This window comes from Zea mays, chromosome 5 (genome assembly GCF_902167145.1).
Source record: "Zea mays cultivar B73 chromosome 5, Zm-B73-REFERENCE-NAM-5.0, whole genome shotgun sequence".
Taxonomy (NCBI): Eukaryota; Viridiplantae; Streptophyta; class Magnoliopsida; order Poales; family Poaceae; genus Zea; species Zea mays.
In genome coordinates, this window is record NC_050100.1 from 13,094,106 (window position 1) to 13,120,969 (window position 26,864).

Here is a 26,864-nt window from a genome sequence, read left to right on the forward strand (position 1 = left end):
GGCGAGGCGAGGGAGAGAACGAAAGGGACGCCAACGTCGTTTCAAAAATCATTGCATGCGAGGCAACGGTCGCCTAACCTAATACGAGTCGTACTCCTCCTGGTCTCTTGCGGGAAGCGGCTCGCAGCGGCCGGCAGCGAGCCGAGTGTCACGCTCGAACACACACTGACACCGCACAAAGGACTCGCCGCTGTTGATCAACATACGACTCCTCTTTTGTCCGCCGCGCGCATGGCCCCTCCCCTCTCCGCTCTCTCCTTATAAGCAGCCACATAACGGCGGCGTCGGCGAGGGCGAGAAGCGGCGGCAGGCAGACACAGCTCTTAGCTCTGCCCTGCAGTGCGCGCGAGCGCGACGGGGGTGCTGTGCTGCCGCGGTGGTGGGAGACCATGGCGACGGTGCCGGTGCCGTTGCCGTGGCCGAGCGTGAGGAGGTCGCTGCAGGAGGGGGCCGCCAGCGCGGCATCGTACGAGCGGCGAGCTCCGTGGCAGGGGGCGGCGCGGCCCGCGGCCACGGTGAGGTCGGTGGAGACGCTGGTGGTGATCGTGGCCGCGATCGTGCTCGCCGCCGTGCTGGCGGGCGTCCTCGCGCGGGTCTGTGGCGGGCGGCACGTCGTGCCGAGCGCCCAGTACCACGACGAGGAAGGCTGGGTGGAGAGGCGCTGCCGGAGCTGCCTCGACAGCGGGCTGCCGCCGCCGGAGCAGGGGGCGTCCAAGACGAGCGAGGCCAAATAGCGTCATTGTGCATTGTGGTAGTACTACCCTAGTAGCCTGCTCTGCGTACTAGTACTGTGCTGTGCTGCTGTACTATTATAGTAATACTACTAGCGTTTGTCTAGGCAATTCATTACTGCAGGCTTCTTATCAGCGTATGCAAAGTTTGTGTGTAATTAGAACAGCCGGGTCTGGCTGCATTGCTACCTAATTGTACACAGGAGTGGTACGAGGCTAGGACATCAGGCATTAATCCTCGTTGCAGTATTTTTATTGTACGATATATTGGTAGCAAGGAAAATTTATTAGGCTCCATTTAGTTCGAGGAACTAAAGATTAGTCCTTCCATTTTAATCTTATTTAGGTCATGTTTATTTCAGATTATAATCTCTCTAGATTATATAATCCAGCGCAAATAATTCAACAGGTAAACAAACACTAGATTATATATTTAGATTATATAATCTAAAGTCCAGATTACAATAATCTCATATAATCTCCTCAAGAGTAGCTTATTTGAGATTATTTTGGCAAAAGACCCACTATCCATGGTTATGTAAATAGAAATTACAATATATGTCATTCTTCTTTTCTCACCTCAAATCTCTACTACTCTATAGGACTCTAATGTAGACCACCCGTGCACCATGGTTCTGAATCGGTACCGTCTGTATCATCCGACGGCTCGTGTGCGTCGACCCCCCCCCCCCCCCGATCTGCCGAGCCGTCGCCACTCCGCCCCTCCAATTCTCCGTTTCTCACGCTTGTAGGGTTTCGTCACCTCCCTGCAGCCGCCTCCGTTCGTTGTCCGCACCGCCGCCTCCATTCCCCATCCGCACCATCGCCGTCCACGCATGTCGCCTCCGTTCCCCATCCGCACCATCGCCATCCACGCTGGTCGCCTCCGTTCCCCATCCACACCAGCGATTCTGCACCAGCGCCCACCACCCCCGCATCGCCCCCACTCCCGTCTGCTGCCCCGCCAGTCATCGTGGGCTCGGTCAAGCACCTCACGCCTGCGTGGGTCAGCCGTCGTTCCCGCTAATCTCCTTCGCTCAGGCACCAGAGTCACACCATCCTCGCTGTCAATCTCGTCGCAAACCCTCCGCCCCTCTCCGGTCTGGCACTACCACGAGCTTCCAGACCCCCCGCCCGAGAAATGTTGTAGCGTCTCATGCTGGGATGGGCGGCGTCAGCGCCGTCTCTCGCCCTGCTGTGGTCCTCCTCCTCTGGGTGGAGTCCTGCACTTCTTTATTGTCTCGTCTTGCTCGCTCGTCCCCTAAATCATGTCTGTGTCGCCCCCTCCATTTCACGAGTTTGCTCGCGTTGGCCGGGGGACGGGGGTCCGGAGCCTCGTGCCGCACTCCATCAGAGACCCTGCAACCTTTCCGCGAACGCTGTTGTTCCTGCTCCTGCCGGCGGCCTTGCTACCAACCCGAGCGTGCGTGTGTTGGTGGAGCGAGGCAATTCCAGTGCACGGCGTGGATTCAGTTTTCGATCAGTGAATTGCACATACAGCTACCCTTGAGTCAAATTGATTGTATCCGCTTGTTTCTAACATCTCCCTTCCACAGTTCCACTTCGGCGACCGGTGTGACGAAGCAGGTTAGTCTGTAAGTTGTTGGGCTGTGGAGCAACCGTTTCCTAATGGGAAATTCGATCTGGTATGGTCCATGGAGAGTGGCTAATTTAAGTCTGCAATGAACAACCTAATTTAAAGCTGCAATGAACAATACATTTTCCTTGGTTCAGAAATTTCAAAGGACCTGATGGTGGAAGTAAATCGTACCTATGCAACCTATATTCAACAAGCCCTAACAGTGTGCAATTGCAAAAAAACGCCAAAGTCTTAATTTAGGAATTTAAAGAAAGGAAAAGTTAACTTTCAGACAATTGGAGACGTGTGTTCGATGGGGGGGTATTTTGTGCTGACCACTCATCACACATATGCATGGCGCCCCAGCCCACGCACAGCCGCCCCTGCCCGACCGACGACCGCTGGTGCCGTCCGCTCCACGCCTGCGACCACTCCACAATGGTAAAACTCTATTGTCCTGTTCTGTTCCAGAATCACTAATAAACAAACTTCTTTCTTTCTTTTGGGTGGAAATTCAACATATTATGTCTTAGATTTGTCTGGTCTTGGTTGAATTTTATAAGCACGGGGTAATAATTAGTGTCGAGGATTGAACTTGTTAATTATGAGAGTGACTGGAGTAAAAAGCCAAATTAGCAAAGCTGACAACAGAATAAAAAACTGCAACTGACGAAACCATTATTTTAGTGTAACGTCACAACACGTAGTAAAATTACCTCACCACTTCACTGTTTTTAAGGCGTCGCCTAGGCGTCGCCTAGGCGACGCCTAGGCGTCCGGGCGGTGGTCTGACGCCTAGGCGCCTTGCCCGCCTACCTCGCCTAGGCGTCGCCTAGGCGCCGCCTAGGCGTCTAGGCGGTGGTCCAACGCCTTGTAGCGCCTTACCGCTTTAAAAACCATGCACCACTTTAGTAAGCAGCATCCCTGCAGTCTTTAGAAGCTCAATTTCCTACTATTGTCCTTCTGAAGCAGAATCCTGAAATGGCATAATGGTTCTGCAGGTTTAATTTAGAAAACTAAGTGTAGATCGGTTGTGAAGCCGAGAGCCACCCATTCCAACTCCATGCATTATTATTTTATTTGTTGTAACTGATAGGCAAGGATGAATTTTCCTGTTTTCTTAATCATATTGTCCATATCTACAGGCTTTCAGAAATTCGCTTAGATGTCCGTAGAAGAATCTTAGGGAAACTAATGATGGGGTTTTGCCAGTTGAGGGGCTGTTAATTACTTTTTACTATTATAAAGCATTAGTCTTGACAGTTCTACGGTCGTCCAGCGTAATCCTTTTACAACCATGGTTAGGCTCCTAAAGTTTTTATTACGGATCTCACTACTCTAACATGGGAATCATTCTTCATTTACATGCTTAGGCTCAAGCCATTTACATCTCTGCATCTAAATTTTCAGGTTGTCACTTTGCTCATAGGTATCATTGTTTCCTTAAAATTGAGCACATAGCTATTATTTAAAACATTATTCACGAATTTGTCAATACATAATTTCTCTTGTCGTATTTCACTACAATTCAAAATAAGGGATCTTGTCATATTATTTACATTTATGTTTGTCTGACACTTGTGCAGGGTGGCAAGTTTGACCATGTAGATCGTTTGTTCCAAAGCATGGAGAGCGCTTACATAAATAGCTTATCAAATACAAGTGACGTCAAAGAGCTTATTCCAGAATTCTTTTACATGTGTGAGTTTCCCGAAAATTCAAATTCATATCATATTGGTGTCCTGTAATAAGTTTGGCCCTATCCTCGCAATGAGGTGAAAGCTGGATAATTGGTTCCATTGTCTAAAAATATCATCTTGGTGTCAAGCAGGATGGGGAACCTATAGGCGATGTTGCTCTCCCTCCATGGGCAAAGGTAATAGTTCCTCTTGATATTAGTTATACTTGTAATAATAGTTTTCTTGAGGATGGATTGTTTGTCCACCAGGATAGTTCTGTTGCTTTTATAATGACGATTAATTTAGCTTTGCAACCGTGTTAGTAAAAACCTGTACTGTTCTCAGATACACAGGGTATATCTAGCTTTCTCAATATAAAATAGATTTTCTCAAACATTCCAAGCAAATTTACTTCACATAATGTTTTATTTATATTCTGACTTTGGCCATCTTCAGTTCGCAAATTCAACCCTAATAGGTTTAGCATTGCAAAGAACAACTTTTGCATACTATTATGTAGCCCAACTTCATAACTTGAAGGTGATGATGTACTAGCTTTCGCATACATGTTACATTTTCTATCCCATTTAATGTTTTCCTTGTGCTATATGATTAATCCATACAAATTGTAGGGTTAACCTGAAGAATCCATCCACATAAACAAAGAAGCCCTTGAAAGTGAATATGTGAGCTCTAATCTCCATATCTGGATTGACCTCATAGGTGTGCGGTTGCTTTCAGTTTAAAATCACTATTTGTATACTCACCATGATCAGTTGATCATCACTTGTTGGTTTAGTTTTCACAAATTCACCCAAAATCTATTTCAAGTCTCCCCTTTGACCAACTCATTATTGTTTCTATTGTTGTAATCTAGATCAGGAGGTGTTGATCAGGAGCAGCTAATCAGGAGCCTCATCAACCAAACTGCAGGGAAAGCATTATAATACCATAGCAACACTATGTGACATGTATGCTTTCTTGGTGTTCCTTTTTGTCATTTTTATCTGGTGTTATCATCTAGCCATATCTATCGTAACAACACCCAAGAGGTCCGTGAATATGATGGGTTAGCGTTTAGTACTCTATACAAGGTATTTAATCTCAAACATATTCTGAATTTCTGATATTAGAGATAATTTTCTTTTTCTTTTTAATTTATTCACCTTATATAGAGTACTGGACTGCAAGCCATTGATGAGATTGTCCCCAAATCTATGACGAGTTCCTCAAGCTCTATAAGTTTCTGGATGGATTCAGTTTTATTTACATCGGTGCATGGTTGCCTTCAGTTTTAAATCACTATCTATCTACTGACGGCGAGCAGTTGATCGTCATTTGTTGGTTTAGTTTTCACAGATTCACCAAAAATCCTTTTCAAGTCCCCCCCTTTTGACCAACTCACTGTTGTTTTCTATTGTTGTAATCTAGATCAGGTGTTGATCACGAGCAGTTGATCAGGAGCCTCATCAACCATACTGTAGGGAAGCATTGTAATATCATAACAACACTATGTGACAGGTATGCTTTATTGTTGTTCCTTTTTGTCATTTTTATCTGATATTCGTTCTTCTGGTATCACAGCGCTGACAACATTGGTCCGTGAGAGGTAAGTTGATAATGGAACTCAAGCCTCTGCAGATGTTAACGGTTGTTTCAGTGCTATGATTTAAACCATTCTAATATTCGTTCATATCTTGCAGGCAAATGTTGGGGATTGTCGTGCAGTCCTGTGTTGGAAAGGAATAACAGTGGAGATGTCAAAGGATCACAAGCCGACATATGACGCAGAGCGTCAAAGGCATCAAAGATGGCTACCTCAACGGCGTACTGCCTGTGACCTAGGCTTTGGGGGACTGGGACCTGAAACTACATCAAGGCTCGCCATCGCCTCTTATTGCTAAACCAGAGATCCGCTAGATGATCCTGATGGAAGATGACGAGTTCCTCATCATTGGCTACGATGGGATATTCATGATGACTAGCCAGAATGTTATGAGCAGTCCGCAAGGGACTCCGGAGGCATGATGATTTGTGTTCCGTCGCAACGTATGGTCACTCTATTATCACATATATATAAGTCCGCATGATACTAATGGTTGTAATGTAGTGGTGAAATGGCTAGATTAAGGGCCCGTTTGGTTCCTTTAGTTCAAGGATTAAAGTTTAGTTAGAAGACTAAAGTTTAGTCCCTATCCTATTTGGTTCTAAAGACTAAAAGTATTCAAAACATACTACATGAATCATAAGAGAACCAAAATACCCCTTAACATTCTTCCTTCTCCCGTCATTAGTGCAACCGAAATAAAGGAGGGGTAAAAAGTGGAATTTATATGGTTTAGTCCCTTTTAGTCACCTCTTGAGAAACTAGAGACTAAAACAGTTTAGTCCCTGTTTTAGTCCCATCGTTTGGCAATTTAGGGACTAAATGAGACTAAAATGAAGGGACTAATCTTTAGTCACTCAAACCAAGCGGGGCCTAAAATAACAAAATTTATGTATGGCTATAATCACAAATAGACAAAACTTTTTCTCATAACAGTATAACACAAATTTGTACATAAGTTATCATGGTATTATATATTCCCGTTGCAACGTACGGGCACTCAACTAGTAAACAAATAAGGGTACTGTTGTCTTTATGAATAATCTATATTTATATAATCTAGACTACCAAACAATTACATGTAGATTATAATATGTTTAGATTATAATCTAGATTATATAATTTAGATTATAATGCAGATTATATAATCTATAAGCTGAAACAAATATGCCCTAGTCTATAAATTGCTAAATAGTGGAACTAAAATAGGAACTAAACTATTTTAGTATCTAGTCCCTAAAAGGGACTAAACCATATAAATTCTACTTTTTTCTCTCCTTTATTTCAGTTGAAGGAGAATGTTAAAGAGTATTTTAATCCTCTTATGATTTATTTAATGTGTTTTGAATGCTTTTAGTCACTACAACAACAGAGTAGGGATTAAATTTTAATCTCCTAACTAAACTTTAGACATTGTAATAAAGAAACTAAACGGATCCTTACTCAATGATGGTATTATAATGCGGAAGAGAGGTACCCTATAAACCACCATAGCCAGTCGATACGTACTTTTCTCCTATCGCACGTAAAATTGAAGATAACACGGAACCTGTTCGAACGACTGGGCAACAAATATGTGCGCTTCGGTCGACCATTCGGTATTTCGGTGGCTAATGCGGACGTATAACAAAAGAGTAAAAATGTCTCGTTCGTTTGTCACGGATTGGAATCATTCCAGATGATAAAAAATATATAAATTAGACAAGTAATCCAGCTAAAAACCCTTCTAAACGTCAGTTTCATGAGAACCGAACAGACCTGCTAAGCCATGAAGCAAGCCAGTCCAGGATCTAGTGGATCACTCATTCCTGGCCAGGGGTGAGAGGTCACTTGGATTTGTTCTAGGCGGAGAAGTGAGAAAGGGTTCACAAAATCAGACATATTTGTTCTTAGCCTAGATCAAAATGAACAGCTAGACCAAATTCTAAGGGCTCGTTCGCTTCCACCGGAATAAACATGGATTCGTTCCGACTCGTCAAAATCTATATAAATTAGAAAAGTAATCCGGCTAGGAATCAATCCAGAGCTCCAATCCCTAACAACCGTCCCTAACAACCGAACAGGGCTTAAATCGGATCAATTTGTCTGCCTAGAACGTGGCTAGGAACAGACCGATCCGGCCAAAACAAAACAAGGCCTAAAGGATCTGAATCGAGACAAACGACCAAGAGTTTGAAGGTTCAGTGTCATCGTGAATCCTATATGCCAAGGAACAATCATACGCGAACTATCCATCAAAGTTCAACAGTGGGTCGATGGTACGATGGCACTATAACCATATACTCCGTGTGACAAATATCGCAGACTCTGCAGTGAACTCAAACATCACCGTACGTAACACCAATGCGAAATATCAATTTTCTCATTGTAGGGAAACTGATTGATATTAACATGACGTGTTAACGGCTTTACAATAGGCACATTATCCAGTAGAGTTTAGTTGTTTCTTACTTTTACAACGGCTCCAAGCGAAGCTTAGAAACGAACCAAACGATTCATTCGCGAGGCAAGATAGCACACATCCTTCCACGCCGTAAGCATTTCACTGGTACAGGACACGAGGAGAGAAAAGGTCAGTCTCTTGAGAAGTTCAGCCAACTTTCTGAGCGTAAATAAGTTTGCAGTTGCTAACCTCGGGGTAGCAGTCCTGATGTACTATAGTTTGGTTGTGTGGATTAACATGAACCACGCAAGATATTCTCCCCTGCAAGAAGCCAAGAACAATCATTAAATCCTTGTTCGATTATTCCTATCCCATGTGGATTGGATGAGATTAGAAAAAATATAAAAGATTTTGATTTGTTTGGGATTTAAACCCACCGTTAAGCCATGTGGATTGGATGATATTGAGTCGGTTTAAATCTATAGTAAGTTAAAATACATCTCAATCCATTTCAATATACTATACTCCAATCCACGTGAAATTATAATAACCGAACAAGGCCTCAATCTTATCCAATCCACCTAGATTGAGAGCAAAACGAACATAGCCTGAATCTTGATTCAGAAGGACAACACGTGGATCATACGGAGTATACAGTGCAAGAAAAAGAACCAATAACGTTCACTTCTGGACAATATTTTAAGCCTAATATTCATCCAAATCTTTTTGTTTACTGCAACAATAAAAACCTCTAGCTTGTGCGAGCTACAGGCACTGGTGGATCTTTCACAAAATTGTAAATAAAAAATTGTTTGCTTATACGAAATTTGAATACAATATACAAGAATAAATAAAGTAACAATAGCAACCCAACCCAGGAATTTGACAGATAGCCATTAGATCAATGGAACCATGAACAGTCTTGCAGTCATACAACAACATTACCAGTTTATCACCATAGAGCTATGTTAATAAACCACCTATTTTACAGAAATATAGTAACACAAATACACACATAGAAGTACTTCTCTAGCATGTGAAACCAAAAAAGGGTAGAATTAAAAGTAGTTCCAGCAGAAAATTTTCTAATTTCTAGGATATTGCAATTTTTTCAATAAAATGAAGAACCAGGCCTACTGCAATGGAAATTCCACAATGAAAACTTTGCACTGGTCATCAGTCTCCATGTAATCAGTGGAACAAAACTAACCATGGCACAGGATTACGCATAGGCTTATAAATATGACCTGCTCCTCTAAAGCCTAATCCTCCAACAATATTCTGGAAGAGAGAAAAAAGAGGAAGATTTGTTGTTTCATGGCTAAAACAACTGTATCTTGTTGCAGCTATATGCCAAAACAACTATATCCAAATGCAAAAACCAAGTAGGGCAACTTGACATGCCTTATATCTATCAACATTGCTTAAGGCTTTACTTGACAAATTAAGATGAACACTTCATATTTTATTCTAGCAGATAGCAGGATTACGAAAAAACAACATCCATGCTACACTGTTTCATTTGTTCAATGAGACAATAGTTTTCCTCAGTTCCTAAGTGGAAAGTGCAAGCGATAAATTTCATTAACTAGCACTGTCTTTTCCTTTGAACGGAAATCCTTCATTTGGGCATTAAAAACAAAAAATACTTAAGCAATATAGCCTCCATACCAGTAGTTCCATAAATCCGTAGAGAAGTGGTACCACGAAGTGAGAAATGATAACAGTTAAAGACACAAGGAACATGTGAAATGTTGACGAGTATTCTTCTTCTCATGTGTTATTAGATCTATCACTACTCTCCCTCTTACTAGGTATCCCTTAATGATTGCAATTTATTACTGTAAATCAAACACTTCATTCAAGGATTAATAAACATGGAGATAGAAAATTTTCAAACAAAGGATATGTTTGATTACCATGCATTCTTACAGAGGCAACATACTAAATTACTGTTACATCTTGAAACAAAATCTTATAGAGAAATGATATCTAGATACAGGAGGTAACTTGTCACTGATCATGCTAAGTATTTACGACATGTCTCGTTATGTTCTTTTACAGATATAACAAATAATATATCATTTAGTGAATCAAGAATCAGAGACTTAGAGCATGTATCCTGCTAACATTACGCCATGAATGTTCTGAATATGATGGACATACCATGTCTGACAGATGAATGGTATCTAGATCAATGCAAGAAGATTGTGTAGATCTTCTTTCCTCACAATTTTTGTGCTGCACCGTCCTGTATTGGTTTCTCTCTATAATGCATTAGACATCGTATGGACCTTAAGAGTTAAGAATCATGTCAGATAAACTGTGTGGGCAATGCTAAACTCTTGTCCGCAGCGGAAATTCTAACTTGCTTCACCTCATCCTACCAAATTTATCGTCATAGAGATATGGGGCTTTTGCAATTCGCATTACCATAGGAGAAAATCAACACTGACACAGGTTGTAATCCAATTCATGAGATCTGCATATAACAATATACTAACAAACAAGAAATCAACACTTCACCTTGACCGGGATACTGAGGAAGAAGAAGTGAAGGTGACCCTCGACCTCGGCGAGGGCGTCAAAGGGCACGGATCCCCGCGCGAGGTCCTTGAGCAGGTAGATCGCGTCCTCGACGACGCGTATGCCGTCGAGCTGCAGGTTGGCGTCGACGTACGAGACAGCGCGCGCCTGGACCCGTCCGCCGCCGGACGTTACCAGGCCAAGCGGCTTGCCGCGGTAGCCGATGGCGACGTCGAGGCGGGTGTAGTCGAGCGCGAAGAGGTCCGGGTTGCGGACGCGGACCTTGAGCGCGGCGGATATGGTGACGGCGACGGCGGGGCGCGCCACGACGGAGACGTGCCCCAGGTGGAAGCGGGCGAGGGAGATGTCCGGGTCGGCCGGCCAGAGGAGGAAGCCCGCGAGCGCGAGGAGGAGGGCGGTGAGGCAGGGGGCGATGCAGCGGCCGCCGCGGCGCAGGCGGCGGCGGACGGGGACGAGGAGGACCGCGTAGGAGGAGGAGTCGGCGGGGTGCGGGTCGAGGTAGGGCGGCAGAGAGGCGGCGGCGGAGGTGGGGAGCAGCTTTTCCCGCGCCCCCGCGGTGGGTTGCGTGGTCCCCTCCATGGAGCAGTCGGGCAGAAGCAGCGGTGGGTGGGCGGGTAACGAGGCGGGGCGGGGCGGGCCGGCGGGCTCCCTGAATTGCTGATGATGGTGGAGTGGCCGAAGGGAGCTCGCGATTGGTAACTTTTTTTTGTTGTTGTTTTGTAGCGTTTCTAGTTCTGTCTCTGTTTTGGGATACTGGATAGCGATCTCTGGTGGAACGCAGCCCCGCGAAGCAATTAACAGGACGAATATTTAAGGCTAGTTTAGAAAACCATATTTTTAATAAGGTATTTTTATTTTCTTAAAAAAATAATTTATTTTTTCTTTATAAAAATATAAATCTCTCCAAAAAATAGAGTTTCTAAACTAGACCTAAACACAGCTATAAACCTGCAGTTTGAAATGATTTTGCAAGCAGTGACATTCAAATTTTGCTTTTAAGTCAAACCGACTTGTGTTCGATTTTCTTTTTAAACAATCATCAACATTATGACACTGAGCAGACTTGTCATGTATCTATATACCATGTTATAGATGTACATTGGGCCGTAGCCCAAAAAAATCGGGCTCATGCTTCACGTATAGGCCCGACCTGACCTGGTTAACATATCCGGTCGTGACGTGCCAGCCACAGGCTTAATGCTTGGCCCATAGCACGGCACGGTAAACTTTAGACGGGTCGTGTCGCCCGTTTAGCCCAGCAACCCAGTAACTCATTAGGTCTGCTGGATGTTAAAGCATGCATGCAAAACGGTAGAACAAAATAAGTATAGATCTTCAAATATAGCTAAAACAACTATAAAATTGTTGTAAATGTTGAGAACTATGATTTACAAAACTTCAATCTGTCATTAAAAAACAAGACAATAGCCATAAAACTGTTATAGAACTTCAAACATCTCATTATATTATTATAAAACTATTATAGAACTGCTTATATACGTCGACAAATTAAATGGGTCGTGCCACCCAACGGGCCTTAGTGGACCGATAGTTACATTGGTCGTGTCGTGCCATCTATTGGGCTCGATGCTCAACCCATATCTCAGCCCGTATATTATGATGTTATTGGCTCGGCCCATGGTCCACCAAATTTCGTGTTGTACTCAGATCGTGCCAAAAATGTCGTGCCTGGTGCTGGCTCTTTTAGCCCGGCCCTGAAGTACACGTATTACCATGTGCGTTGTTGGTTTCATATATAATTATATAAATCTTCACCATTTTGAAGTATAAATGTTTAGTTTATTTATAAATACATTATTATGTATCTAGATACAAATACAATGCAATCTATAATAGAAATCGAACGTCTTGCAATTTGAGAATATAGAGTAGTAGTTATTATAAGCCCTTTTTAAAATGCATGGTGAATATAGTATGCAAATGGTTGTGTTGCCACATGGGTGTTTATGAAGGCATGCTTTCAGTAAGCAACAAGCAGGTGCTTAGACATTTAAATAAGTTTTTAACCTTTTGTACATATTATATTTTGTTTGCCCTAAGCAGCGACGACACAAGAGGAGAGGTCGGAACGGAACAGGTGCGCGTGAAGCAGGGGTAAAATAAAACTTTTCATGAATTAAAATCATTTTTTTATTTTTTGTAAAACTCCAAAAAGGAATTCTAGCGGAAGTGTATGATTTGAGAAGAGCATAAAATCGAAACCGTTAGAACGCAAGCATTATATAAAAAGCTTATATTTAAAGATGGTAAAGCCCGTTTAGTTCCTCACACTATATTTAGTCTCTATCACAATGGATGTTTGGATTCTAGTTAAATATAGTCTAATTATAAAACTAATTACATAGATATGAATTGATCATCTATTTAGAAACACATCGTTTTTTTAAAACAATCTCTATCCTTAATTTCACTAGTTTATGGAGAGAGAAAATTGTTGGCGGTGTTTGGAACTCAGATTCTAGGAAACCAGTTTATATCTTTTTATACACAACTAATTACACATATATGGACTAAAGGCGTGTTTGGAAGTACTCCAATTTTTAAGAACAATTTTTATCATCATTGCAGAAACTGTTTTATGGGAAAAAAGGTTGAGTGTAGATGTTTGGAACCCAGTTCTTAAGAAACTAGTTGTCAGACACCTAGAAGCGGGCGACCAAGTACCTCACCGAGCAAGTCTAAGCGTTGAACCAAAGCCACAAACATACATTGACCACAACAATGTGTGACGCCAGAAGCCTAGGTGATAAGATACAAACACAATTCTCATGTCAGGGACGACCTTAGCACTGGAGCCTCTACAATATCCAGTATGGCGGAAACGACACGACGCCATATTGAATGGACGAATCCATAGACGCGGAATGACAACATGGGGCCCACGATAGCGGAAGGGAATCGTGCCCTGTTAGTCGAGCTCCGAGGCTGAACCATGGGACCCACCACACATCAGCACAGGGACATCAGCCACGAACCCATCACACGGATGGGGCGACGCCATATCCAGGAGCACTACTTCGTACGATCAGGAGAAAGAACCCGCCACAACGAATGAAGGACCCTTAAGATATAAAAAGGGAAGGACCCTCTTCCTCTCAACAGATATGCACATAAGTTGTAACACGCTCCATTGCAATATCATGATCAGTACTACATTGGACTAGGGCTCTGACCCGAACCAATATAACCCATGTGTCCCAAGTGATTCGTTTGAGTCTCAACAATTCACCGTCCGGAGTAAATCCATGCTAGCATTTCCACTGAACACAAATCTTATTGTTTACCGGTTACCGAAACCACGACACTAGTTTCTATTATTTGATACACAATTACTAGCATACTCTTCATATATTTTTCTTTAAAAAATAGTGGCAATAGATGTAAATTCTATGAAACCAACAAGGACATAATATAATTAAACAAACAAAAACTTATTTTAGCTAGTGGAGAGTAGCTTCCTGTTTTTTTGAAAAAAAACTGGAAATCCAATTTCTATAAACATAAGCTGGTATGTCCGAATCACTCTAGTTTGTATGAATCAGTTTTTTAAAATTAAAATTTTCCAAATAAGCTCTAAAGATAACAAGAACTACTAAATCTAATTAGTCCATGATTTAGTCCTAAAAAATTGTTAATCATTAATTGTTTAGACTTAATAAATGTATCTTGCAGTTTTATTTTCAACTAAATAATTAATTTTATAATTATACATATTTAATACGCGTAATAATTATTCAAACATTATTGAAGCCCCCTGCAACCAACACCGCAAACAGAGCTGCCAGGAGTCCAGGACATCAGGCCCCAGAAAAAAGTCCGAACGCATCTCTTCTTTCTACTTTCTTGTAACCCAAGACGAACTCGGTGAACTCTTTCTCCTCGCGCAGCACCGGAGCACAATCAAGGATTCCAGTCCAGTCCTGCCAATGGAGTGCGTTTTGGGCTTGGTTGGCCGCGACTTCGCGGTGGTGGCGGCCGACACCTCCGCCGTGCAGAGTATCCTCGTCCACAAGACTGACGAGGACAAAGTAATGGTCCTCGACTCGCACAAGCTGTTGGGCGCTTCAGGGGAGCCTGGTGACCGGTAGGTTTTCCGCCCTCGCCGATCCGTTCGTTCGACGGCTGGCCATCGATTCCATGTTCGACTTTCTAGGGTTTTTTTTTTGTGTGTTGCGCGATCTGATGCCGATCTGCCTGGGTTTCTGTGAGTTCTGATTGGAGGCGTTTCTGTTGGCGCAGGGTGCAGTTTACGGAGTTCATACAGAAGAACCTCCACCTGTACCAGTTCCGCAACACCATCCCGCTGTCAACCGCCGCTGCCGCCAACTTCACACGCGGCGAGCTCGCCACAGCCCTTCGTAAGGTACCAATCCAAATCAATCTTGTTTCTCTCTTTGCGTTACTGGGCTTGCCGTGCAAAAAGGTCGAGCTTTTAAAGGGGGATTGGCGCTCTAGAGTTTGGTTTGGGGTGGATTAGGGTTAGGTGCAGTCAGGTGTAAAGCCGATGTGGGTGTTCAAGTTTCGATTGAATGGATATTATTGCATGGTTTGTCCATTTTGTAGTCGATGGTGATTACAGAGCAAGTTTTATTTTTAATGTCTCTATGTATAGTTTAAGACCAACCCCTGTTTGCATATGAGATTTGCTCCTAGCTGCATGCTGTTCAGTATTTGCTCTAGTTTGGACAAATTTGTGTGGTGAAGCTTCCTGTATTCAAAATGTGGACTAGTTACAAACTTCTTAGGCTGTGGAAATCATATTTATCTTATATTTCGTCTATTTCTTGCTATCTAGTTATCTTGGTACTACATATATTCTCTTCAAGCCAGAACAGTTTTAAAAAATGATTATGTATTTACATCCTATCTTTGGTGTGTGGTGTCTGCCATTTATTTGGTATATATCATAATTTATCATGTGACCTTAGGAACTTACCCAAGTAACTCTAAGGTAAGTCAAGGTAAAACATAAATGCATAGGTGGAATAATCTCGCTACTTGCTGTGTATGCTTTGCGTTCAGCATGCTTTCAGTTTCCTAGCAGCAGGTTCCTGTTCATGGAGCTCCTGTACGCACCACCGCAACAGTAATTCATGTATAAGTAGATTCACTCTGATTTCTGATTGATCGTTGCAATGGGCATCACTGTTTATTGTGGTTCCATTCAGAAAAAGCTATGGTTTTGTGTTTGTATTTTTTTTCTATCAAATCATTTCTTCGGTTTAATTGCAACTGTACAGTATATTATGGTACCTTGTTTTTTTACTTGATCAATTGACAATTATGCTTCACTATGTATACAGATGAAATTATAGATTTTACATGATATATCAATATGAAATTGATGGGCCTGTGATAATAGTCTTGGCTACTAATATTATTTTTTGGTAAATATTTGTGGAGCGATGTTGCATCATGTCCCTGTCCTTGAATTGCATCAGCCTCTAATTGCAATTGTACTTTGGGGGAGCATTGGGCTGTTTTCATTTCAAGAATTCCACTTTTTTTTTGCTTTTAATGCTTTCTGCGGCCATGAAATGTGCTGCATATGTGCCACCATTTGTGATCCCATTCACATGAAGAATCGTGACAAATATTAAACAATGCTTGTTTCTTTTGATATTTTCCTAAGAGCACTTTCGTTGATATTATCACCTTTTTCTTCATTGTGCCCGCTATATATGTATTGACTATCCTCTTTATTGAGGCTTTGTTTAATACTCCCACCAGTGTCCTATTATTTGTCGTTTGGGACAAGGTTTAAATCAAACTTATAAAATTTTGACTATAAATAACTGTTTTGTTGTTTAGTTTTGAAACCTAATATTTATATGCACCGATTTGTCTTAAAAAGTATTTTCATAAAAGTATAAATGTACTAACACCCTGTTTGGATGTATGAATTGGCCCTCAGAATCTAGGAATCTGTATTGGCTGAAGTAAATATGGCTGTTTGGTTGTCATAGAACTGCAATAGGGAAACAGCTGAGCCAATTCCACACGGTATTCATTTTAGTAGCCTGCCACACACGATTCAGAGGTCGTGCCCTCCGTTTTGGGTGGAATTGTCCAACCTTTTTCCCATCGTGCAGCAGTTCAACAGTGTTATGTACTCTTGATGGCTTGGAATTCCAAGCTTTGTCTAGCCAAACATACATTGGAATTGCATACTTCCCTATGATTTTACATGCCAGTTTCTTGTTCATCCAAACAATAGAATTTGATTTGGAGCCCATTTCAATATCTTCAGTGATTTGGTATTCAACATCGATTCAATTCCTTGCTACTAAATTCTAACACCCAAATGAAGCATAAGAGTTTATTTGTATTTTAACAAAAATCATTGGTCAAAGCTATATTTTGGAGACTGTCGTTGCCCTAAACGATAAATAATAGTACACCGGAGTATATGTTCCTCTCCCCTGACACACGTCTGATTTTTACCTTGTCAGAATCCATACATGGTCAATGTTATTCTCGGTGGTTACGATAAGGATGTTGGCGCCTCACTGTACTACATCGACTACATTGCGACCTTGCACAAGATCGACAAGGGCGCTTTTGGGTACGGATCGTATTTCTGCCTGTCTCTGATGGACAAGCTGTACCGCCCGGACATGACCGTTGAGGAAGCGGTAGACCTCGTTGATAAGTGCATTAAGGAGATCCGGCTGCGGCTGGTTGTGGCGCCCCAGAACTTCGTGATCAAGATCGTCGACAAGGACGGGGCCAGGGAGTACGCGAGGCGTGAACTCGTCGGCGACAGTGCACCTGCTGAAGCTGCAGCTACGGTTGCCGCCTGAGGCATGAAACTTGTTTGTGTTAGTTGTTTGTTTCTCAGCGAGGCTACTATGTAATCAAATGGATACTGGTGGGGGTCCCACAGCTGTTTTTTAATCAATTTTAGCCCAGACATGTAATTCTGTTTCTGCACTAATTCATGTCTTCGCCGAGTACAAGTTGACACGGAGTGTGTGGCGCTTGACATTGCTGTGCACCATTTCTGATCACTGAAATGAACATAAAATCTGTGCCAACGTCCAACGGTGCGCAGCATATACAACGCACTGCTGAAACCTTTGCCAACGCCGCCCAGCGTACGCATTCTTTTTTAAGACGTTTCGAGTATAGATGGCCAATAACGGCACGAAGCCCGCTGGTTAAGCCCGATCCAAGTCCGAAGTCTGCTGTTTAAGTCCGATCCGAGTCCGCCATGGCTCGGTTTTATGCAGGTTCGGACTGGACCGGCATAAATAAGCGGGTTGGTCGGATAGGAAATTAAGCACGAGCTGGTTAAACCCGATCCGAGTTCGAAGCCCGCTGTTTAAGTCTGATCCGAGTCCGCCACGGCTCGGTTCTATGCAGGTTCGGGCCGGGCCGGCATGAATAAGCGGGTCGGGCTTGGATATGAAATTAAGCATGGTGGACTAGCCCGATACGGTCCGTTTACCTCTAAACCCGTTTTTTGTACTAAACCGTGCTTACCGGCCCGCTTAGCCCGTTTTTTGCCCTGTTTTTTCGTGTTTACCGGGTCGGCCTAGCCCGTTTAAATCCGCTGCGGGCCAAGCTCGGACAAGAAAATAAGCCTGCGGGCTTAAGTAGCTCGGCCCGGTTTTCTAACCGTATTTGGCGGGTCGAGTCCAAAACGGGCCGGGCTTCACCGGGCTGGACCGGGCGGACCGTTTAGGCTGTCTCCAGCAACGTCCCCTAAATTTCGTCCCCTAAAGGAATATTCCTTGTACTTTACAGAACACTCTAAAAGATTCTGTCCCCTATATATTCTGTGTCTCCAGCCGTCTAGCAGCACGACGAGGCGCTGACGCACCGTTTGGCTCACCGGCGCCGACGCGCAGTCGTCACTGGCTACTGTTGTCGGCCTGTCGCCCACCACCTAGCCAAAATTAATATAAATTTGGTATTTTGGTTACAACAACTATAGATTTTGTAATAGCATGGTAGCTTATAACATGGATAACATAATTTTGTAACATGAATAATAGAATTTTAGAAGATATGAGGTATGCATAAGAGATGATTCTGAATTAAAAAAAAATCTTAGGTTGGAGATGATTCTGAATTAAACTAGAAATATGTAGGTTTTTAGAAATCTATTCTCTTGTTATATCTTTGTTGAGATTGCATATTTTTTGCAGTTGAATATGCTGCGGCTGCCTTTTGCCTATTTCAGGCTTTATAGGAGTGATCTGCGATGGAAATTGAACGAGCTGGTAGATGCTGCTGAACTGCCGGTTCCTACTTCAACAGGAATTGATCCTGCCATTGCAACACGTAGACGATTGATTCGTTAAGGACTTTGTTTAAGGGAATGCGTTGCGATTCGGCGTTCAGGTGTGCATCATTGGCGTGCTAGATAAGGTCAGAAACGGTACAAGTATATATTTACGAGTTGAGTTGCTTGTCACAATGTCAATAATATACCATTTGGGTCAGAAAGTAGCTTGTGTCAATCTGGCAACTAGCAGCAGACCAACATAAAGTACTATGATCTTGTTCTCCACAGAACAAAAAAAAGGTGCCTGCCAGTCTGCCACACAGTGATCTCACGAACGGTATTCTACTGCGCGTCCTGGAGTTGGAACTGACACGCAATATTTCATCAAATCTTTTATCTAAGATATGCATGGCAGAACGGGTACACGCACAGATGCAGCCTCTCGTGTTCTTTTCAGAACAATCTATTTACAATTTTGTGTTATTGTGTCAGGAACAGCGACCAAGACTACCGGCAGACAATCGCAGACTTGTACTGCGATGCGCTAAATGTTCTGATATGAAGGCTAACAGTGACGTCAATAACAAATTATACACTTTTATACAAACACAAGATCTGCGCTATAGTTAATAAGAAAACCGCCAAAACTGAATCTACAGCAGCTTCTTTCTACAGAGGCCTTAAGAGCGGGTAATCTTCAAGGAGCTCTCGCTCTGACAAAGTGTCATTCTCATTTTGTGGAGTCCATAGGACCTCGACTGCCTGTAAAGAAGATTAACAAACATCAGGCATCGCTATTGTAGGCTGTAGCATATGAATATGAACAAAATGCAGACAACCTGAATTTTATAAGGAAGTAGGTTAGCAAGATGCAGCCTGCCTGTTTGCCTGGATGTTTTTTTTTGGCTCGGGCATATGAGCCTAGCGTCGGTCAGGGTGAAAAAAGTACGGTTCAGGAGATGCAACTTGCTGTATTTGTTTCTAGGCTAGATAGGGATTCTGTTTGTTTGCAGGGGAGTAATCACCTTAGAATAACATGTGGTAGAGTTACGCATTTCATTGAGCACTTGGGTGTGACAGAGGGAGGGGTGGGAGTAGGGGTGACAATAGGATCTAAATTTCACACTATAAGGTTTAAGAATCAGATTCGTATCGGGCTCTATTTCTATTATTTTTTACTAAAATTTATTTAAAACTCTAACATTTTGTGAAGAATCATTTGGATCGCGATCCATTACCACCCTACGTGGGAGACAGACCCAAGGGCAGGTGGGGTCGCCGTAGTCAGAGAGGACAGCCGGAGGCACGGGCACGTGCGAGGCACAACCGTCGTAGTAGGCGGCTGTCCTGACCCTGTCGGTGCCGTCCTTGAGCAGCTTCAGCAATGGCGGCATGCTGTCCTCCTCGATAATGAGCTTGGCAAAGTGCCGGCTATCGCAGGCGAACGAAGAAGTTGGTTCGCTTAGTCCTTTTTCCCTTTTTTATTCTTGTTTTCATTTTCCCTTTACTTTTAGAGTGAATTTGTGAGGCTCTTGCTGGTTTCATCTCTGAGTTACTACACCTTACTTGGACTAAATGCTTTGCAATCTAGCAATGTGTTACTGTCGCCTCAAGAAAATCTAGCAAGATGTTCCTTATTAAATGTCGGTATGTCACTACAACATAACATTGATTTGCTGCAATTTTAAATTGCTGACTAGATTTGACAGCCTCACACAACAGAAATCAACTATGGAACTGTTTTTGGACCAGCTGGATCAAATTTTGGAGCAAATACTCCCTCTGTCCCAATTTATAATTTGTTCGACTTTTTTGTACCAAGTTTGACCTGTTCGTCTTATTTATTATTATTTTTGTGAAAAATGGAAAATTCAAAGCCATACTTAAAGTATATTATGTGCTAAACAATATCACAGTAAAAATTAATAATAATTATGAATCTTTTTGAATAAGACATGCCAGTCAAACTTGGGATGAAAAAGTCAAACAAATTATAAAATGGAACGAAGGGAGCACCATTTTATAGAATTGTAGATGTTGGTAACCAGGTTGCTATCGGTTAACATTATTTTACCCCCATACAATCAGGCCCCTTTGTAACAAAAGAAAATTGTAAGAATACTACAGGGTTCAAATCCTACATAGAAAATTTTCCATAAACCCTTTTGGGACAAAGGATTGGATTCCTACAATTCCTATCATATTCCTATGGAATGGCTTGTTTTATTGGAATTTTATCAAGAAGTTGAATCTCGTGGAAAGTTTCTTTGTGTCACTCTTATCAAAATCCTATGTTTTCAGTGTGCTTCATCCAAACGTTCAATCTTACTTTCGTTTTTTCTCAATCTACAGGATTCAAAATGTTACTATTCCTATGTTTTTCCAATTCTTATGTTTCTATAATCATGCGTTCCAGACAGGCCCGCAACATGGAATGACTCCTGACTCCTGGGTAGGGATGGTAGGACTAGAATAAACTTCATGATATAACAAGAGACAAAAAGAAACTAGCAAGAAATACCAGTATTTTGCGCGATGGTATGGCACCCATCTTTTGTAGAGCTGTCTTTAAGTCATTGCTGCTATTTATAACCGGCACCTTATGTACTCCCTCAGCAGCAACCAATATGGTTATCTGCAAATACGAAATTAAAAAGGCTTAGATATCATGTGGTCACTGCTGTGCTAGTGATACTAGCAAAACTGGTAATCAGAAATATTCAATCACACAAACCTACACAGTATACACGACGGAAATCATACCCCCTGCCCCCTCTTCTGGAATACGAGTTTGTAAAGCAGCGTTTTTAAAGACTATTAATTCTTGAATCACAATCGGCATCTAGACTCTATCAGCAAAAATATATTCATTGCATTTGCATGCACATAAGTTACAATTTTACAAGCCTGGTGCCATCTGCTACATACCACAATGTACTCGTTGCTAAAACCACTTGATCTTTGGCTGCCTCCTTTATTCCTCTTGATGCTGTTCACATTCACAAGTGTCTCTTCATCAAACTTGCCCCTCTCCTCAATTGAAAGCTGATTGAAACGTTTCTCACCATTATCAATGCTTCGTTTCACATCCACCTTTTTTGAACAATAAACATATTAATAGGCAGCAAAGTGAGAAATTTGTTGAATTCCAAACCTTCACTAAACACATGATAAGATGCTCAAGCATGAAGTATTGATATGACTTACAACCTAAAAGGAGTTTATGATCACTTCATCGCTGGCAAAATGGGAATGTAAATGAAAAGGTCGCTTTGCATTTTTCTAGGAGTTGTGCATAACATTACATTGCAGGACAAGTCGAAGAGTTACATTTAGATGGAAACAAGAAACAAATGGCAATCTGTTAAATAAGCTAAAGAAAGCAAAAGGTGGGCTTACCGATGAGTAAGCTGAGATACAACAGTCCGGATGCCGAAGTAATGCCAATGTTGTCTCTATGGAAAAGAACAGCATAACAACTAAATAATCAGCATGATTTCAATGCGATAGCAGAATGGTCATAAGCCTTACAGAAACAATACATCTATACAGTTTATTTCCAAGGAAATTATGGTGCATAATGTAATTACAATTTAAAACAATACTAGAAATATAATCAAGATTATTATTTTGTATCAGGTAACATACATTCTAGCCCAAAATAGAGATCGTAAAAACAAAGCAGCAGCAGCGCGATGAAATATCACAGATAGAAATTGTGTCCAACAAAGTATGGAAGTGATCCTTGGCATGGGCTGAAACTTCCTATACAGCAACAAGTTAAGGACCTCTTTGCGAATTCTGTGTTTTCTATTGTTGGGAATGGGGCCAACACGTTATTCTGATCTGGTAGATGGTTAAGTGGGGCTGGTATCAGGAACATTGCCCCTGAAGTTTTTTCTAAGGTTGGCAAGAGGACTCTATCTTCTAGAACTGAGGCCCATGCTCTTCAAAATTGGCAGTGGGTCAGTGATATTATGACTCCGTTTCACTGGCTGGGTTACAACAATATTTATCATTATGGGATACTTTGGGGGCGGTAGAGTTAACTCATGAGGCTGATCCACATGTGTGGAGGCATGAAGCCTCAGGGCAATTCTATTCCAAGTCATGTTATAGGTTCCTTTTCGCTGGATCCATCACTTTTGAGCCATGGAAGAGGCTTTGGAAGACTTGGGCTCCACCACAATGCAAATTTTTCCTTTGGTTGGCTATGAAGAATAAATGTTGGAATGTTGACAGATTAGAAAAGAGAGGGTTGCCACACCCAGAAGTTTGCCCCCTATGTGATCAAGAACAGGAAACGATCCATCACCTATTGAATAGGTGCATCTTTGCCCGTCAGTTTGAGCACAGTATTTTATCCCCCTTTGACCTTGGTCACCTCACTTCTGGTAATGATGAATTCTCTTTCTCTGAGTGGTGGAGACAAGTGTGTAATCGGGTGCACAAAGATAGGAAAAGGGGCTCAACACTCAACAGTATCATCATTATGGGGGTTTGGTGCTTATGGCTTCACCGTAACAGGGTGGTCTTTGATGGGGTAGCTCCTTCCATAGGCAGATTGCAACGAAGTTCTATAGATGAATTGATGTGTTGGGGTATGGCTGGACCTCAAAATCTTGAGAGTTTAGGCTTAGGTAGGGCCCTGAATGTAGTAGGGTCCAGTTTTATCTCTACTGTGTAGTTCTCCCCTGTTTTTTTTTTGGGGGGGGTTGTTGTTGTATTATGTAAGATGTGCAGTTCTCGTGTGCATTCGATAAAAAAATACCACCAATAAGGGTGACACTACCCGATGAAAAAATGAAAGGAACCTAACATATCAGAACATAAGGCCAACATTATGTACATTACTTCAATTAAAAGCAAGATCTTGATGATTATCCTCAACAACCACATGTTCCAAGTTCAGTTTTTCCCTTTTTGTTCTGACGTGGTGTGTGACCCATACTAGTTCATGGCAAGCTGGCATTGCGGCTGCAGCTGTAGCAGCCAACCAGCAGAGGCAGCAGCAGTAGGAAGGCAGGAGCAGCGGCAGCTTAAATGTGAAGTGAACAGGCTCCATGCCAACTACATCACCACAACCCTGAAGCAGTAAAATCAAGCAGCATGTATGTTTTCTGTTTTACCTGTCAACACATAGCTCAACCCAGCTGGGGTAGATGTATCTGCTTTCTCAGCTATTTGATCAAGCTCCTTCTGAAATGATCGTGCCATGCCCAGCAAGCCAACCTACCAACAATGTTAACTTATTATAATGTTTTAAGTGGATGCATATACCTTGTTACTTAAATTGGATACATACTACTAAGTACTAACAATGAAATTAATAGAAGCATGCATGCCTTATTTTTGTACATCTAGGTACATCGTGTAAACGTCATGATTTGAAAAGCATATAATACCAAGCACTAATTACTTATCTTAATCTTAAATATACTCCTGCCAGCTAAAATATACATGCGACAAATGAGCTATTCACATCCAAACAGTCACTGATATGGATTCTAGGCAACATATCCGGTGTACTAACCACAAGGCCGGCCTCGGTTGCAGTTCTATTTAAGCAATGGCTTAAACCAAGCATGTCGAAATGGTGTGGCAGATCAGGAAGTATGTTACAAGGAAAATAGGCAATGTAGCAGCAGTTTACATATGCACTAGTACTATTTTCCGCTAACCGATGAACTGGATATGGCACCTGATCCGTGCAAATGTGAATGTATCCACCAAAGCAACAGCCAAAACCTACCTGTAGCTTGAGGACGGTGGTCTTCTCCGTCTCTGTGAGCACACTGGTAGCGCCGGACGAGTCGGACAGGAACCCGGCCAGGTAGAGGAAAGCCGCGAAACCCATGAGGGTCACGAGGAACCCCGATCCCCCGAAGCCGATGCCGAGGGCTGGGCCGACGGATACGAAGGGCGAAGGAGAGTAGAAGGGAGCGGCCGTGTACCCGCCCCTGGGAGCCGGCGCGCTGTACCCGTAGGATCGAGGCGAGGAGGAGCGCGAGGAGAAGGCCGACCCGCCGACGCGCCCGCCCGAGGCGGCCAGCGCCGCCGCGTGCGGCCCGCCCGCCGATGCCGCGGCGAGCAGCACACCGGCCAGGAGGAGCGCGAGCGCGGGCCGCTTGAGCGCCGCGAGGGAGTCGAGCACGGACCTCCTGAGCGCGTCTACGGCCAGGAGCGCGCCAGGCCTCGCCGGCTCCTGCGCGCCGAGAGGAGCGGGACGGTGGAGGTGGACGCGGAGAGTGGAGAGGCGAGGGGTCCTGAGGAGGTGGGGGTGTAGGCCGCTGCCGGGCGGGAAAGGGAGCGGGCGCGAGCGCGAGCGTGGGTGCGGGGTGGAGAGGAAGCGAGTGGCCTCGAGGAGGGAGGCGGCGGCCATGACGGCGGCGCGGGCCGCGCGAATGGAAACGGAATGTGATTGGGAGGAGGAGACGGCGGTGGGAGCGGGAGGGATTTTTTTGAGAAGTGTATGTGTGCGTGTGTGTGGTTGACTGGGTGGTAGGGGAGCATCGATCAGGTTGTGAGGCTGCGGGCTGGGGATGCCGGAGACCGCGCGACGTGGCCGACGACGACCGGCGGGCGGCGGCCGTTGCGGCTGAGGAACAGAGCGGAAAATAACTAACGGCCCAGACCTGGAACGGTGGATTTCTATTGCCGGATTTATACTTATATAACCCATTAGTTTAAACTTTACAAACCCTAACTAACCAAATTATCCTCACACCCATATTTTTCCTGAATTTATCAAATAAATTGCATTCACACATAATATATTATCAAAATCAGCAGTTCAGATCGCTAAATAACTCTCACTTAAATCCAATGATCAATTTTATTTGGATACATGTGAGTACTATCTATACCCATGTACTCATAGATACAATACATTAGCATTGTACCACTATTATCATATAATAAAACTCATCTAAGTGTTTAAATGGTCTCTCAAACAATTCTTGCTCCATATCCTCTTTTTCTACAAGTCTTGCTGATTATCTAAACTTGGTCTTCTGATTCAATCTTTTGATCATACAACCATACACTTAGCAAACCAATTAGTCCATAAGGTTGTGATAATCATCAAACACCAAAAAATATACGAATAACTTTTAGATCAATTTCTCTTTCGACTACGATAAACATTCACTAATTATAAATTAATTAGGCTTAATAAATTTATCTTGTCATTTAGTATTTATTCGTGTAATTAGTTTTGTAATTAGACTATATTTAATACTCGTAATTGGCATTTAAACGTTGAATATGACACATGCTAAACTTTAGTTAGAAAACAACGCCCCCTAAGCCCTACCACAACAGGAAGGCCACCCACCCGATGTCGTCCTAATAATCACCGGCGTCATCATACTTTGCGCCATTACCGTGGCAATCGTATGTAAAGCTTTGTCGGGCAGGTACCCGAAGAGGATGCGGGCGTGGGATTTACATGATGATGTGGCATTGTACATGTATCCAACAGCAACCAGACGCGGATGCATAAAAGTAGGGTAGTGTGGTCTATGCGGTAGAAATTGTCGTATGCTCCCATCGCGACCCATCAATTCCAACGACCACAAGAAGTTCAGACTAAGTTTCTGTACTGGGAGGCGGGAATTATTGGAAGCCGCGTTCGCGCGGGACACGGGCCCGTGGTTAGCCCATTGCGGAAATAAGGCTTTTTTCGCATTCTCAACACGCAAGTTGCTGGTAATGGTCTTACACCTTGTCCAAACAGACACGATACCTTCTCCATGGTCAATAATCACCTCATCTGCTACCCAATCATAGAATGAAGTCATATGAGATTTATGAGACTAGAATTAGACAGCGCCTATCAGGCGCTATAAAATTTCTTTGATGCAGCTCTAGTGTCATATCAACGAAGACATCATGTGTTAGCAAATGCTTTAGGATTGTGCTCTAATGCAGCCTCCCAAATTTCATATATGCCTTTCTGAAATATAGATTAACAACAATATCTTATATTAGTGTCAGATACTTGAAACTGTTTCGGAGGCGTAAGATACAAATATTAGTGTGCCCTCGGCTATTTGCAATTTTCTAAATTCAATCAAGATGATA

General features: G+C 42.9%; 4 protein-coding genes and 1 long non-coding RNA gene across 19 annotated transcripts; 3 read left to right on the forward strand and 2 right to left on the reverse strand.

Moving 5' to 3' along the window:
• The first annotated feature begins 289 nt into the window (after window positions 1–289).
• On the forward strand, window positions 290–966 carry LOC100278078 (uncharacterized). The gene is given in 1 exon segment (NM_001151473.2): window positions 290–966. A coding segment is annotated over 1 exon segment (345 nt). The 5' UTR covers window positions 290–389; the 3' UTR covers window positions 735–966.
• A 469-nt stretch (window positions 967–1,435) lies between these two features.
• LOC100216642 (uncharacterized) lies at window positions 1,436–6,263 on the forward strand. Of its 10 annotated transcripts, XR_004849353.1 has the most exons (8): window positions 1,436–2,377; window positions 2,466–2,751; window positions 3,897–4,011; window positions 4,142–4,186; window positions 4,622–4,712; window positions 4,867–5,083; window positions 5,165–5,598; window positions 5,693–6,263. It is a non-coding gene; the product is annotated as an uncharacterized lncRNA (long non-coding RNA). The 10 variants fall into 10 exon arrangements; XR_004849356.1 differs by having other exon boundaries at window positions 1,436–2,751; window positions 4,867–5,510; window positions 5,574–5,598; XR_002262164.2 differs by having other exon boundaries at window positions 4,867–5,598.
• Window positions 6,264–7,930: 1,667 nt separating this feature from the next.
• LOC100273513 (uncharacterized) lies at window positions 7,931–11,288 on the reverse strand. 4 transcript variants are annotated; one of them, XR_002748306.2, is made up of 5 exons: window positions 10,505–11,227; window positions 10,145–10,272; window positions 9,189–9,259; window positions 8,228–8,299; window positions 7,931–8,140 (listed from the first exon to the last, which is right to left on the reverse strand). XR_002748306.2 is itself a non-coding variant. In XM_008646371.3 (3 exons), exons 1-3 carry the CDS (start codon window positions 11,102–11,104, stop codon window positions 8,138–8,140), a joined length of 675 nt encoding a protein of 224 aa, XP_008644593.1. In that variant the 5' UTR covers window positions 11,105–11,288; the 3' UTR covers window positions 7,931–8,137. The 4 variants fall into 4 exon arrangements, 1 of the variants encoding a protein (XP_008644593.1); XR_552642.4 differs by lacking the exon at window positions 9,189–9,259 and having other exon boundaries at window positions 10,505–11,250; XR_004849357.1 differs by lacking the exon at window positions 9,189–9,259 and having other exon boundaries at window positions 9,650–11,229.
• Window positions 11,289–14,312: 3,024 nt separating this feature from the next.
• On the forward strand, window positions 14,313–17,581 carry LOC100282105 (uncharacterized). The gene is made up of 3 exons (NM_001155018.2): window positions 14,313–14,630; window positions 14,786–14,909; window positions 16,999–17,581. Exons 1-3 carry the CDS (start codon window positions 14,473–14,475, stop codon window positions 17,347–17,349), a joined length of 633 nt encoding a protein of 210 aa, NP_001148490.1. The 5' UTR covers window positions 14,313–14,472; the 3' UTR covers window positions 17,350–17,581.
• A 1,619-nt stretch (window positions 17,582–19,200) lies between these two features.
• On the reverse strand, window positions 19,201–25,400 carry LOC100274109 (uncharacterized). 3 transcript variants are annotated; one of them, XR_004858142.1, is made up of 6 exons: window positions 24,532–25,400; window positions 23,909–24,011; window positions 22,179–22,234; window positions 21,514–21,872; window positions 21,301–21,414; window positions 19,201–19,541 (listed from the first exon to the last, which is right to left on the reverse strand). XR_004858142.1 is itself a non-coding variant. In XM_008683310.2 (6 exons), the coding sequence occupies exons 1-6, from the start codon at window positions 25,159–25,161 to the stop codon at window positions 19,449–19,451; spliced, it is 1,113 nt and encodes a 370-aa protein (XP_008681532.1). In that variant the 5' UTR covers window positions 25,162–25,400; the 3' UTR covers window positions 19,201–19,448. The 3 variants fall into 3 exon arrangements, 2 of the variants coding, with proteins under 2 accessions (XP_008681532.1, NP_001141960.1); XM_008683310.2 differs by having other exon boundaries at window positions 21,708–21,824; NM_001148488.1 differs by having other exon boundaries at window positions 19,234–19,541; window positions 21,708–21,872; window positions 24,532–25,248.
• Between the last annotated feature and the right edge of the window lie 1,464 nt (window positions 25,401–26,864).